The sequence below is a fragment of the Diadema antillarum genome, unplaced genomic scaffold (assembly GCF_040938485.1).
Source record: "Diadema antillarum isolate AM-2024a unplaced genomic scaffold, OU_Dant_1.0 seq00001929_RagTag, whole genome shotgun sequence".
Classification (NCBI taxonomy): Eukaryota; Metazoa; Echinodermata; class Echinoidea; order Diadematoida; family Diadematidae; genus Diadema; species Diadema antillarum.
The window spans coordinates 75,396-89,130 of NW_027272592.1; the positions used below are offsets into that span (position 1 = coordinate 75,396).

The following is a 13,735-nucleotide window of genomic DNA, read 5'->3' on the forward strand; positions in this document are numbered from 1 at the left end:
CACATGTACTATCTAGACCTATTAGGAGAATCATGCATTATGGCGGAGGCATAACAGTCGCCATAGCGACATTTCTAGTTCTTTTAAATGACAGGTTGCTACATTACTGTAAAGGCATGACTTTTGCACATAAAACCGTGACAGAAACTTTTAATGTACACACAAATCTAGTTGTGAACACAGCTTGATAGTCAATCACCACATAGAGTGCAAGCCATATGTGAGAGGAACAAAAGTGCAAGAAACCCTTTCATTGTACCGCGGGATTATAGCGATTTATTGATCGGTTTTGGTGGCTTTGTGTGTTGAGCAGAATATGCGAAGTTGGCACGCCGTCGACTGAGTGGGATATGCGAACGTGGCACATAAAGAGTTAAATGATGGTCAGAAACTAATGCTTTCTGCATCGCTTTCTTCACTTTGTCCGTAATGTTTTGCAGTTCATCTTTCTTTCTTCTATTAGGCTATTGGAGAAGAACTTGCTAACTACATTGACTCATTCAGGCCAGTAGCTAACTTGGTGACAATCACTGGTAAGTTTTTAATGCCACTGCTTTTTGTCGAGCCCACCGGAGGTGAGGGGAGACAAAGGGATCACCTGCGGCATCTGTCCGTCTGTCTGTCGTCCGTCCATCCGTAACGCTACAAAAACTTGAATAACTCTCTACCGAGGGCTTCAATTTCAATGAAACTTGTAGGGGAGAGTGGTTATACAAAGTTACACATTTTACCACACATGAAGGTCACCTCAAGGTCAAAGGTCACAGACAGGGGTCAACAAACTTTTAGGGCCCAATGTTAACTTTTTACTGCATGTTTCGATTAGGGCTCATAACTTTTGATCCATTTGTCAGTTTGTGACCAAACTTGGTTGGTAAATGTCGCGTGGGGAGTTGAAAGTCACCACAATGTCAAAGGTCATAGGCGGGGTCAATGAACTTCCAGGAGTTAGAAAAACGTTAATTTCTTCTATGCAAATGGGTGAGACACATTTTTGCACTTGCCTTGTTGATACACAGTTCCCCTTAACGTCATATTTTAGTTCAACTAGAATTTATTTTGACTAACACTGAAAACAAATGCCCACACAGTCTCCCCATTTGATATTCAAATAACACAGGTTTGTTTACATTTTCCATCAGAGGGGATCTGACAAGATGAATAGCCTGTATTACATGAACTAGCAGGTCACCCATAGGGTCCAGTTGTATGCACTTGGGGCGGATTACTTCACAGGATTATGCACCTTGCTCTTCGTGATGAATGAATGAAGCAGGATCTTTTACTGACGCACTCTGACGCATGAGCCTAGAGGCTCAAGTGAGCTACACCGTATTGCTCTCACTCTTTGTCCAGCGTGCATCATCCGTCATGCGTAAACTTTTTACATTTTCTTCTTCTCCTCTGAACTTGGAGGAGGCCCTGGATCACAATGCGGGGGGGGGGGGGGGGGGGGGGGGGGGAGACTGACAAAACCCCCAAATTAAGGAATCTTTCTAAATCTTTTCTCAAATTGTTTAATGGTGCTATGTGTAATTTAGATTAGTGACTGCAGTTTTTAGTTCATTTGTGGCAGATGGGGGGGGGGGGGGATAAGCTGGGGGAGACCAACTTGAGGCCAATCTTCACATTTACATCTTCTTTGTGAAAACACAAGGTCAGATTTTTACCAAGTTTAGCAGGAATTATTGTCAGGTTATAGAATATGTACATTGTATCTGTGCAATGGGCACCATTCCCCACTTGGGGGCTCCAAGGGGCAGAATACCCGGAGGGAGGGGGAGGCAAACCCCAACATTTTAAGAAATTTTTATGAATCTTCTATCTACAACCAGAAGAAATAAGCTAACTTGTTAATGTTGTGAGTCAGTAGATTGGATACTGTAGTTTCTACTTTGTTCATTGCAGATCCAGGGGTAGGCTAGGGGGAGGGGGGAACCAACAAATTTTCTTCTTCTTGAAAACACTTTGTCAAATTTGTCACCATACTTAGTGCGTTATCACATTGGTGACAATTTCTATATACATGGACCCCAAAACCCCCTATTTCAGCAACAACAACAACAACAACAACAAGTTTAAAACTGGAAATACTCTGAGAAAATATATCAGTTTGTTTGTTTTATTTTCCATCTAAGAAGATTGCTGGATAGCCCATATTTGTCTGCAATAGCTGGTTTTCCATGGGGTCCAGTTGGATATGAGGTGGCACTACTTCACCGCGTTAAACACCCTTCTCTTTGCAATGAATAAATGAAGTGGGATCTTTTACATGCATGAGTTGTGACTGGTTGTGACTCTCTTGCACATGGGACCTCCATTTTATGTCCTATCCGAGGGACAGAATGAATTGCCTCTTACTAGAGGAGATGGTATGATTACACATAACATTGCTCAGTGGGATCTGGGTATCGACCTGAGGTCCTTAGTATTGTGAGGCAGACGTGCTACCAACTGAGCTCAGTCACCGCCCTTTGTCAATGAGGGTACTTCCAAAAGGTTATTCATAGTGCAGCCTCTACCTCCAGGGGTTGTGCAGGGATTGGATGGATGGGGCAGTTTTTACATACTATTAAAGTCTGTTTACGTCTGCAGTAGCTAGGCTAGACTCAGCATGTCAGTGAACTATGATACATAGTTTGGCAGTAAATTGGAAGTTGTTGATGAATATTTCTTCATTTACAATGTACATGTTGTTTCCTTGACTATACCTTCGCACCAATATTTACCATGACCAATAAAATGCCTTTTAATACAGATGTTTGGCTACAATTTGTGAGACAATTCTTGGATAATAGTCTGACAGAATGTGTAGACGGTGAACTTGCAATACCCGGGCAAGTGTGAGACCATTGGGTCTCTTATTCTCATGTGCACTTATTCCTGATACAAAGGTTTACTCCATACGCTGTGACCAAAGATCACTTGCATTGTCGAACATGATTTTTTTTTTTTAATTTCATTTCTGTGACTTTAATATGTACATTTGTAAATGCATGCACTTAAACAAATCAATAGGTTAAGATTGTATGTATCACCCAGGCAGAATGATATGTGATTGAAATACATTGTTGCATGACAGGCAAATTAACTCATTAATTACTTCCGCCAAGGGAGGTATGGGGCGCCAAGTGTTCGCTTGAAAATTCCGTCCAAATAGACACGAAATTACCTTAAAACTACAGAAATCATACACTGAAATCCATTTCGTTACAAAATGAAATTGTACAGACAATTTCGTAACAAAACAATTTCATTTTGTAACGAAATCTGGTTTAATTACAAAATTAGGAAGACAGTTATCCATTTTGTTACAAAATGAAACAACAAATTTTATTTTGTAAACAAAATCTCATTTTGTTACAAAAAAGACTTGTGCTTTTTCATTTTGTGACAGAATGACATGGCAAATATAATTTCGTAACAGAATCTTATTTTGTTCCAAAAAAAATCATTTCATGTACGGAATTGAACTACAAAACAATTTCGTGCACGGAAGATCTACAAACTGCATTTTCGTGAAGAGGGTCTAACAGAACTGAACTACACTCCCTTTTGTGTACGGAATTGAACAACAAAAGTCATTTCCCTGTAAGGTACCATACAAAATGGATTGAGTTGCACACGAAATGGATTTCGTTGCACACGGAATGCATTTCGTTCCATATCAAATGGATTTCGTACCATGCGAAACGGATTTTGTGTTTAATACACAGAAAGGATTTCGTGTACGGAATGGCATTCTGTCAGTCTCTGCCGAGTAAGGGATATAAGAAGGACGCTGATTGGCTGCCTTGTTGATCCGAGCAAGCTCCGCCCTATATTTTGCATATACCGGTACTTGAATGAAGGGTCAGACAACGAAATTTCGAAAGCCGGTAAGACTTGTAAGTTTATTATTTTTTCTCTTTTTTTTTTGCTTTATAACAAATGCCTATAACTAAAGTGAATTGATTAACGTTAGACCTGCACGATATTAGTGAATGCCTATAACTAAAGTGAATTGATTAACGTTAGACCTGCACGATATTAGTGGTCTGATACGCTATTGGAAGCAAATCACTGGACATTCTTGCATCTGTCACTGCCACTGGCTTCCAACTTAACGTTAGTTCAGTCCCACGTGTATCTTTCTGCGATGGTAATTTTCTCCAATACATTACCATCCAAATCCACTTAATACATGAACAAGCCTATCTGAAGATAACCTTCTAAGTTAGGGCTGCGTTTCATGAAACCGTCATAAATATAAGTTCATGACATCCCATCGAAGCATGTACAAACTCTACATTACAATACACGTTTCAAGGGGATGTCCAAGAAGTTAGACTTACGACGGTTTCATGAAACGCAACCCTGATCTAGATCTACTGCGTAATAATAGCATTACACTGGATTTGCTTCAATAGCATTCCTGTGTATCAGTGGGTGTTGGGCACCGCTAGATCTTTCATACATGAGAGGAAAATAATTTTTGAAATTTCACTTTCAGCTCTGAATCCCCAGCCCGAATTGTGGCAAAGTAGGAGTTATCTCGCTTTGAGCAATTTTGTTGTCTGTTTTTGACTGCTCAACAGTGAATGTTCGCTACAGTCCCGCATAAGTTTGGCCCTACGACTATGAGTATGAGTGATGCAAATCATGAGTTATCTTCAGATAAGCTTGTACATGTCATGTGTAAGTGGGCATGCAAATGCACTCATAGGAACTTGGTAATGTAGGGTTGTGTAGAACAAAGTTTCCTTGTTGGAGTAGTCGGATAGACTTCCCTAACACTAATAATATTTCAAGTCATACCCATTTTCTTGCAATCAGTTTTAGCGGGAGTTACAAGGAAATCTTGTTGAGTAGTCAAAACAGACATCAAAATTTCACTTAGCAAAATCCGACCCCGACTGCCGAGGGGGGGGGGGGGGGCACTCACTAACCTAATATAATAATGGTATACTCGGTCTTGGGTGTGCTGCTCAGCTCAGATGGGTCACTTTTTTTGAAGAAATCCCTGACGTTACGTTAAACATGGCCTGGGTTGTAATTTGTAGTCAGAAAATTCCTAAACATGCCTAACAATTTTCAAAATCTGTAATTTTATTGTTTAGAGTACACTCCCAAGGTGCGAAATCCATATTTTGAATCAGAATATCCCTAATAATGGGTGCCCTTTTGTAGTCTACCAAGATGATCCTTACAATAGGGTATGGAAATATATGGTATTACCGGACACTTTTCAGTAGTCACACCAAATATTTATCAAAGTCATGCAATAAATAGTCAAAATCCTATAGAAAATAATAATAGTGAACATTTGTAGAGTGCACACACCGTCGAAAGACGCTCCTGGCGCTAGCTCAGCAACAGTTCTTCTAAAGTTTAACTTAACCATAAATAAAGGTTGTACTAATCATATTAAAAAAATAATTACTTAAATTTAGCATCACCCTATGTCACTCTCAGCCATGGCCATACGCAGCGGGGGGAGGGGGGGCAGGCAGTTGCCCCCCAGAAATTTTGAAAATTCACATTTTTTTACTGAAAATTTGCACAAAATCCACCAAAAGTGTGTACCAAATCCTTCGAATCCATTTAAAAAAATGCAAAAGTGCTCTCGTGAGCAGCTCGGTCGCTTCGCTCACTCGATTTAAAGGTTTTTTGAAAATTTTAACATGTCTTGCCCCCCTTGGAAAAAATTTCTGTGTACGGCCATGCTCTCAGCTCCACCGTGTGAGGCCTGGTGTCCTCTAGCTGCTCCGTTCACTGACAGTTTGAGGGACAAGCCCAGTCAGTACATTACTCATAGTAGCCTACCAAGATGATCCTTAAAATAAAGATGTTATTTGCAAAGGCAAATTAATCTTCGATACTGTATAAACCATTTCATCACTCTCCTTTTTCGCATATGCTGTGTTTTGGTGACCTGGAACAGGGCATTGTATTACCGGACATGTGTTTTCTATTAAAAATTTTTTCCAACATACAGACACAAAAGCCTATAGATGCTAATCCCTGCCTGTTTGCACTGTTTTTCCTATGAAGTTTAGTTATCTAAGATAACCTCATAGGTTATAACCGATGAGGTTATCTAAGACTAAGATAACCTCTTAAACATAGTTACTATAAGTGGGAAAAACTAAATTAATGGGATAAGAGATATTTTATAATTTATTTTTTCTCTAGAGAAAATTAATGAACATAGTTTGCTTACATGTACATTTCTCCACAGTTAAATTCAGAAGGATATTGGTAAGAAGAAACAGAAACACTTTGCCAATATGAATTTTATCTGTTATTAGCAAAATATGATCAACATAACTTCTTTCCGATGTCTGTATGTTGGAAAAAATTTTCATATTGACATAGGGTGATGCTAAATTTAAGTAATTTAAAAAAAAAATATGATTAGTACAACCTTTATTATACCCCCGCCAAACGAAGTTTGAAGGGGGTATATAGGAATCAGCGGACGGTTGGGCGGTCGGGCGGTCGGGCGGTCGGGCGGTCGGGCGGTCGGGCGGTCGGTCCGTTGCAAATCTTGCGTCGCGAACTACTTCCTCAGTTTTCAACCGATTTCCATAAAACTTGGCACAGATGTGTGCCTTGGGTTGTAGATGTGCAAGACGTATTTTTTGACAGTACCCAAAAGCACGTTGCCATGGTAACGGCATATTATGGGCAAAAATGGGTACAAATCTTGCGTCGCGAACTCCTCCCACAGTTTTTGATCAATTTTTATGAAATTAGGTACAGATGTTCATCTGAATATGTTAATGTGCAAGACACATATTTCCGCAGTGGCAAAAAGTGCGTTGCCATGGTAACGGCATGTTATTGGTAAAATATAGGGCAAAATGCTTCATGGCAAAACTGCTTCATCAGTGTTCTTCCAATTCTCATGGAATTCATATTGAATGTTTGTCTTAGGATATAGGTCAGCATGACACATTTCTTGACAGTGACAAAAAGTATGTTGCCATGGTAACAGCTCATATTATGAGCCAAAATGATGGAAAATTTTGTGTTGCAAACTACTTCCTCAGTTTTTGCCCAATTTCCATGAAACTTGGTACAGATGTGTGCCTTTGGTTGTAGATGTGCAAGACGCATTTTTCGACAGTACCCGAAAGTACGTTGCCATGGTAACGGCATATTAATGGCAGAAGATCAAGGAAAGATCTTGCGGATTTAACTACTTCCTCAGTTTTTTGACCAAAGCTTATGAAATGTGGCACACACCTTGATCTTGGTGGGAAGATGTGGAAGACATATTTTTCGGACGTGTCGGAAGCTGCGTTGCCATGGTAACGGCATATAAATGGCAGAAGATCAAGGAAAGATCTTGCGGATTGAACTACTTCCTCTGTATTCGACTGAAGCTCATGAAATGTGGCACACACATTGGTCTTGGTGGGAAGATGTGCAAGACATATTTTTTGGACGTGTCGGAAGCTGCGTTGCCATGGTAACGGCATATTAATGGCGGAAGATCAAGGAAAGATCTTGTGGATTGAACTACTTCCTCAGTTTTTGACAAAAGCTTATTAAATGTGGCACACACAATAGTCTTGGTGGGAAGATGTGCAAGACATATTTTTCGGACGTGTCGGAAGCTGCGTTGCCATGGTAACGGCATTTAAATGGCAGAAGATCAAGGAAAGATCATTCCTTGGGTAAGACTGTCACGGGGCGGGGGTATTAATCACCTTAAGTGATATTTCTAGTTTATGGTTAAGTTAAACTTTACAAGAACTGTTGCTGAGCTAGCGCCAGGAGCGTCTTTCGACGGTGTGTGCACTCTACAAGTGTTCACTATTATTATTTTCTATAGGATTTTGACTATTTATTGCATGACTTTGATAAATATTTGGTGTGACTACTGAAAAGTGTCCGGTAATACCATACATTTCCATACCCTATTGTAAGGATCATCTTGGTAGACTACAAAAGGGCACCCATTATTAGGGATTTTCTGATTCAAAATATGGATTTTGTGACTTGGGAGTGTACTCTAAACAATAAAATTACAGATTTTGAAAATTGTTAGGCATGTTTAGGAATTTTCTGACTAAAAATTACAACCCAGGCCATGTTTAACGTAACGTTAGGGATTTCTTCAAAAAAAGTGACCCATCTGAGCTGAGCAGCACACCCAAGACCGAGTATACCATTATTATATTAGGTTAGTGAGTGCCCCCCCCCCCCTCGGCAGTCGGGGTCGGATCTTGCTAAGTGAAATTTTGATGTCTGTTTTGACTACTCGACAAGATTTCCTTGTAACTCCCGCTAAAACTGATTGCAAGAAAATGGGTATGACTTGAAATATTATTAGTGTTAGGGAAGTCTATCCAACTACTCCAACAAGGAAACTTTGTCCTACACAACCCTACATTACCAAGTTCCTATGAGTGCATTTGCATGCCCACTTACACATGACATGTACAAGCTTATCTGAAGATAACTCATGATTTGCATCACTCATACTCATAGTCATAGGGCCAAACTTATGCGGGACTGTAGCGAACATTCACTGTTGAGCAGTCAAAAACAGACAACAAAATTGCTCAAAGCGAGATAACTCCTACTTTGCCACAATTCGGGCTGGGGATTCAGAGCTGAAAGTGAAATTTCAAAAATTATTTTCCTCTCATGTATGAAAGATCTAGCGGTGCCCAACACCCACTGATACACAGGAACGCTATTGAAGCAAATCCAGCGTAATGACTATTATTATGCAGTAGATCTAGATCTGGGCTGCGTTTCATGAAACCGTCGTAAGTCTAACTTCTTGGACATCCCCTTGAAACGTGTATTGTAATGTAGAGTTTGTACATGCTTCAATGGGATGTCATGAACTTATATTTATGACGGTTTCATGAAACGCAGCCCTAACTTAGAAGGTCATCTTCAGATAAGCTTGTTCATGTATTAAGTGGATTTGGATGGTAATGTATTGGAGAAAATTACCATCGCAGAAAGATACACGTGGGACTGAACTAACGTTAAGTTGGAAGCCAGTGGCAGTGACAGATGCAAGAATGTCCAGTGATTTGCTTCCAATAGCGTATCAAACCACTAGTATCGTGCAGGCCTAACGTTAATCGATTCACTTTAGTTATAGGCATTTGTTATAAAGCAAAAAAAAAAAAGAGAAAAAAATAAGAGTTTATAATAAACTTACAAGTCTTACCGGCTTTCGAAATTTCGTTGTCTGACCCTTCATTCAAGTACCGGTATATGCAAAATATAGGGCGGAGCTTGCTCGGATCAACAAGGCAGCCAATCAGCGTCCTTCTTATATCCCTTACTCGGCAGAGACTGACAGAATGCCATTCCGTACACGAAATCCTTTCTGTGTATTAAACACAAAATCCGTTTCGCATGGTACGAAATCCATTTGATATGGAACGAAATGCATTCCGTGTGCAACGAAATCCATTTCGTGTGCAACTCAATCCATTTCGTATGGTACCTTACAGGGAAATGACTTTTGTTGTTCAACTCCGTACACAAAAGGGAGTGTAGTTCAGTTCTGTTATAAACCTCTACACGAAATGCAGTTTGTAGAACCATTCCGTGCACGAAATTGTTTTGTAGTTCAATTCCGTACACGAAATGATTTTTTTTGGAACAAAATAAGATTCTGTTACGAAATTATATTTGCCATGTCATTCTGTCACAAAATGAAAAAGCACAAGTCTTTTTTGTAACAAAATGAGATTTTGTTTACAAAATAAAATTTGTTGTTTCATTTTGTAACAAAATGGATAACTGTCTTCCTTTTTTTTTTTGTAATTAAACCAGATTTCGTTACAAAATGAAATTGTTTTGTTACGAAATTGTCTGTACAATTTCATTTTGTAACGAAATGGATTTCAGTGTATGATTTCTGTAGTTTTAAGGTAATTTCGTGTCTATTTGGACGGAATTTTCAAGCGAACACTTGGTGCCCCATAGGGAGGAGGTTATGTTTTCGTTACTGTTGGTTTGTGTGTTTGTTCGTTAGTCCAATAGTTAGTTAGTTAGATTGTCTGTGTGCAAAAATAACTCAAAAAGTAGTTAACAGATTGGAATGAAACTTGCAGGAAAGGTTGAGAATGACACAAGTAACAAACGATAAACTTTTGGTAGTGATCCGAGAATTTTTTGGGAATTTATGAAGGTTTTTTATATTTTGGCAGGTAGGGCCAATGAACTTGGGAGTTCAGGCTGCGCGTATTTGAGGTTTGCATACACGCAATAAAGCGCGTGCTCTAGTTTCTGCTAGGGCGAGGCGCGCTGTGCAGCTGAGGGTTTATGACATAACAAAGGCTTCTATATTGGGAAATCGGGCGGCTTTCAGCACACAATGCAGTATGTATGGATGGAAATCACTGGTCTCTGTGGAAGACAAGATCAGTGCAGGTGGAAATGGGCTGCATGCTTTAATAGCGGAGGTCTGCGCTCTCAGAGTGCTTCTCTACTTTGTAAAGTTTCTTTTTCATGCCTCCGCCACAAAGTGTTGCCGGAGGCATTATGTTTTCGGGTTGTCCGTCCGTCCGCCCGTCCCTCCGTCTGTTCTTCCATCCGTAATAAATTTTGTGGACTCTGAAAAACTGTTAGAGGTATCCTAATGAAACTTGGCATGTATATGTATGAGTCGGCGAAGTTGTGCCTATCAACTTTTTGGCGCACATGCTGAAGGTCAAAGGTCAAGGTCAAATTCTCAAAATTTCACTATTTCCCCTTTATCTATGCGATGCCTGGAGGTATTTTCTTGGAACTTGGTGTATACATGAACTACCGGTACCAAATGAAGATTACCCAGAGAAAGCTTTGGGTCATGAGGTCTAAGGTCAAGGGTCAAAGGTCAAGTGAAAATGTTAAAATTTTACTTTTTTCTCCATATCTCACAAATATTTCAAGGTATCTTGATGGAACTTAGAATATATGTATGTACTGACTGGCAGTAGTTATGTACAATTTGTATGGGATTTAGGGGTCATGGGTCAAAGGCCAGGGGGTCAAAGGTCAAGGTCATCAAAAATGTCATTATTTCTCTCTCATCTATGCAGTGCCTGCAGGATTTTTTTCTTGAAACTTAGTGTATGCTTGTATTACCCAATACAGATTCCCTTGGAAGTTTCTTGCCAAAGGTCAAAGGTCAAGTGAAAGTGCTAAATTTCACTTCTTCTTTAAAATTACAAAAGGGTCAAAAGTTGGGTACAAATCCTCAAATCCCCAAACACCTGCACTCTTAGACAGTATAGCCATTCATCCAAATAAACCTAGTTTAAGGAAAGTGAACACTCAATGCATTTGTGACAAACCTGTCATTTTAATATTTTGCCAGTTATGTGAAACTGTTATCATACATTGTCAAGACATTGTGCTATAGACCTATTCGGAGAACCATGCATTATGGCGGAGGCATGTGACATTCCTAGTTTGTTTTGTTTTATGGTAGTAGTAATAACCTGTGATTAAATTGTATAGATACATAGTGCCTTGCCTGTAGAATTGATATTTGAATTGACATGACAGCCCGCATTTAGTTAGTGTTGATGCAAAAACAAACTTGTAGTATTCAAATGGTGTATCAACTATGATAGCAAAAAATTCTTAAAGTGCTTTATGTGCTGAACTATTACTCCTCTTTTTATAGTTAACAGAAATAGTTTTTGTTTTCTTATCACCAAGATTTCAAACAGCTGTTACAAATTGTACAGTTGCAGAGACTCCAACCCCAAACCCCTTCTGATCTGGAGATTCTCCCGCCTGAAACCCCTAGCGAACGGGAGACTCTAACTTGATGTGCGCAAAGTGCGAAGTTCTAGGGTTCTAGATTCTCTCTCCGTGCTATCTAAGGCTTATTTTTCAACATACATTGACAATAAGTAAGAAATCATTTCAAGCGGGAGATACAGAGCCAGTTAAATCTCAAGCGTGAGAACGGGGGATTTTGCAAAAATGGGCTTCCGGCGGGAGATCTCCCATCGAAAGCGGGAGAGTTGGAGTCTCTGCAGTTGTTGCTAGGTACATGTAGAAGTACCTCCACATTTGTTTCATTGAGTTGTAGAACTCTTGACAAATGATCCATCTTTATAAAGATTGGGGAAGGGTGTTGTTTGTAGTCCAGTCTTGTTATAGATAGTTATGGGTAGTAATGGCGTTCTTACAAAGCATTTTTTGTCGTACCAAACAGGCCGTCATTTCCTGCTACCGATCATCGGTCACTCAAACAACACCAGTAACTCATGGAAGCTGGATGCAGTGACCCTGGCTTTCCCAATGAAAGGCCTGCTTCCATTTGACATGGTGAGGTTTTCCCATATTTGGAGATGACCTAAAATCAGTTTAACTATTTCAGGCAGTATCTTTAATTCTTGCTTTGGTTATGTACATTGAGATCTGATATTTCAAGGACACATTTTGCTTAATTTTCCCAAATTTGGCATCAAAAGTATGACATGAACCCTTGATCTTTGGTGCTGTTTACAAACAAATACAATCACATACAGCATACCCTTGTATGTAACAAATCTGGGCAAATGTATTCATTATGATATTTCTGGGGCTGATCTCCCTGATTTTGCAGGAGGCATCCTGACCACCTACGTACGTATCCATGCTCTGGCAACAGCATGCCTACATGTATACAAGCCTTTCTGACTTTGGCCTATTGAAATGCATGTAACACACAAGTACAAGTGTGTCTCCTGATTACTATTAACAACCTTCCTGATTATGATGTATGAATGTTGATAGAGCTGCATTAATTTGATGTGTTGAAATCATCTTTAAACTAGTTATTTATGTTCAATTACATGTACACGTTTTGTATAAGACTGACCATCACTGTGTGAAGAGGAATCAGTGCATTTATATTCTGATAATTTGTTTTGTTTTTTTTTGTTCCTCTCATATCTTGTATCAAAAGAAACAGACTGACTTTATTCTATGTAAAGCATTGCCTGAAGTAAGTATGCTTAATGAGATGCTAGACATCTTCCTCTGACAGATGAAGTCACAGTAGGTTTAGTCAGAGACTCCAACCCCAAGCACCTTCTGATCTGGAGATTCTCCCGCCAGAAACCCCTAGCAAACGGGAGACTCCAACTTGATGTGCACGAAGCGCACACACGACCGCGAAGTTCCTTGAGGCCGGGGTCCAGGGTCCGCTCAATGGCCTTGGAAGCTCTTGGGTTCTAGATGCTCCCTCATGCTATCTGAGGCTTATTTTTCAATATATGATGGCACAAAGAAAGAAATCATTTCAAGCGGGAGACACAGAGCCAGGGCAGGAGAAATCTAATCTCAAGTGGGAAGCTCTATGATTAATGATGCTCTCTGGTGCTATCTTAGCCCTATCTTTTTTAATATAAATATGACAAAACTAAAGTTTGGCGGGAGAAAGCAGCCTGTGTTAAAGCAGGGAAGATACACATTTAGTGGGAGACACACAGTTAGAGAAGGATAAATTCAAATTAAAGCAGGAGAGCTGGAGATTTTGAGAAAACAGCCTCAAAGTAGGAGAATTGGAGTCTCTGGTCATTTCAGTTGGTATTAACAATTTCCAATCCCAGGCAGATATATGAAGTCAGTAATCAATGATGTAATTCCTTTGTAATCACAGTATGCTATGAAACCACAGACTGGCCTGCTGAGGTATGTCTTAGAGCAGCCTTACTCAAGAGATATGGTCTGCACCCTATTGTCTCTCAACAAAGTGGTAAGAACATCATCATGATGTTGTTGTTTTAAG

At 39.7% G+C, this 13,735-nt stretch overlaps 1 protein-coding gene across 1 annotated transcript in view; it reads left to right on the forward strand.

Moving 5' to 3' along the window:
* The window catches only part of LOC139713235 (mediator of RNA polymerase II transcription subunit 23-like), a gene marked incomplete at its 3' end in the record, with an annotated part of 181,478 nt that overhangs the window by 59,967 nt on the left and 107,776 nt on the right, over positions 1–13,735 (forward strand). Inside the window, exons 8-10 of the mRNA XM_071624980.1 lie at positions 464–533; positions 12,176–12,288; positions 13,607–13,702. Of these exons, the coding sequence (XP_071481081.1) occupies positions 464–533; positions 12,176–12,288; positions 13,607–13,702 (279 nt within the window). The remainder of the gene's footprint in view (positions 1–463; positions 534–12,175; positions 12,289–13,606; positions 13,703–13,735) is intronic.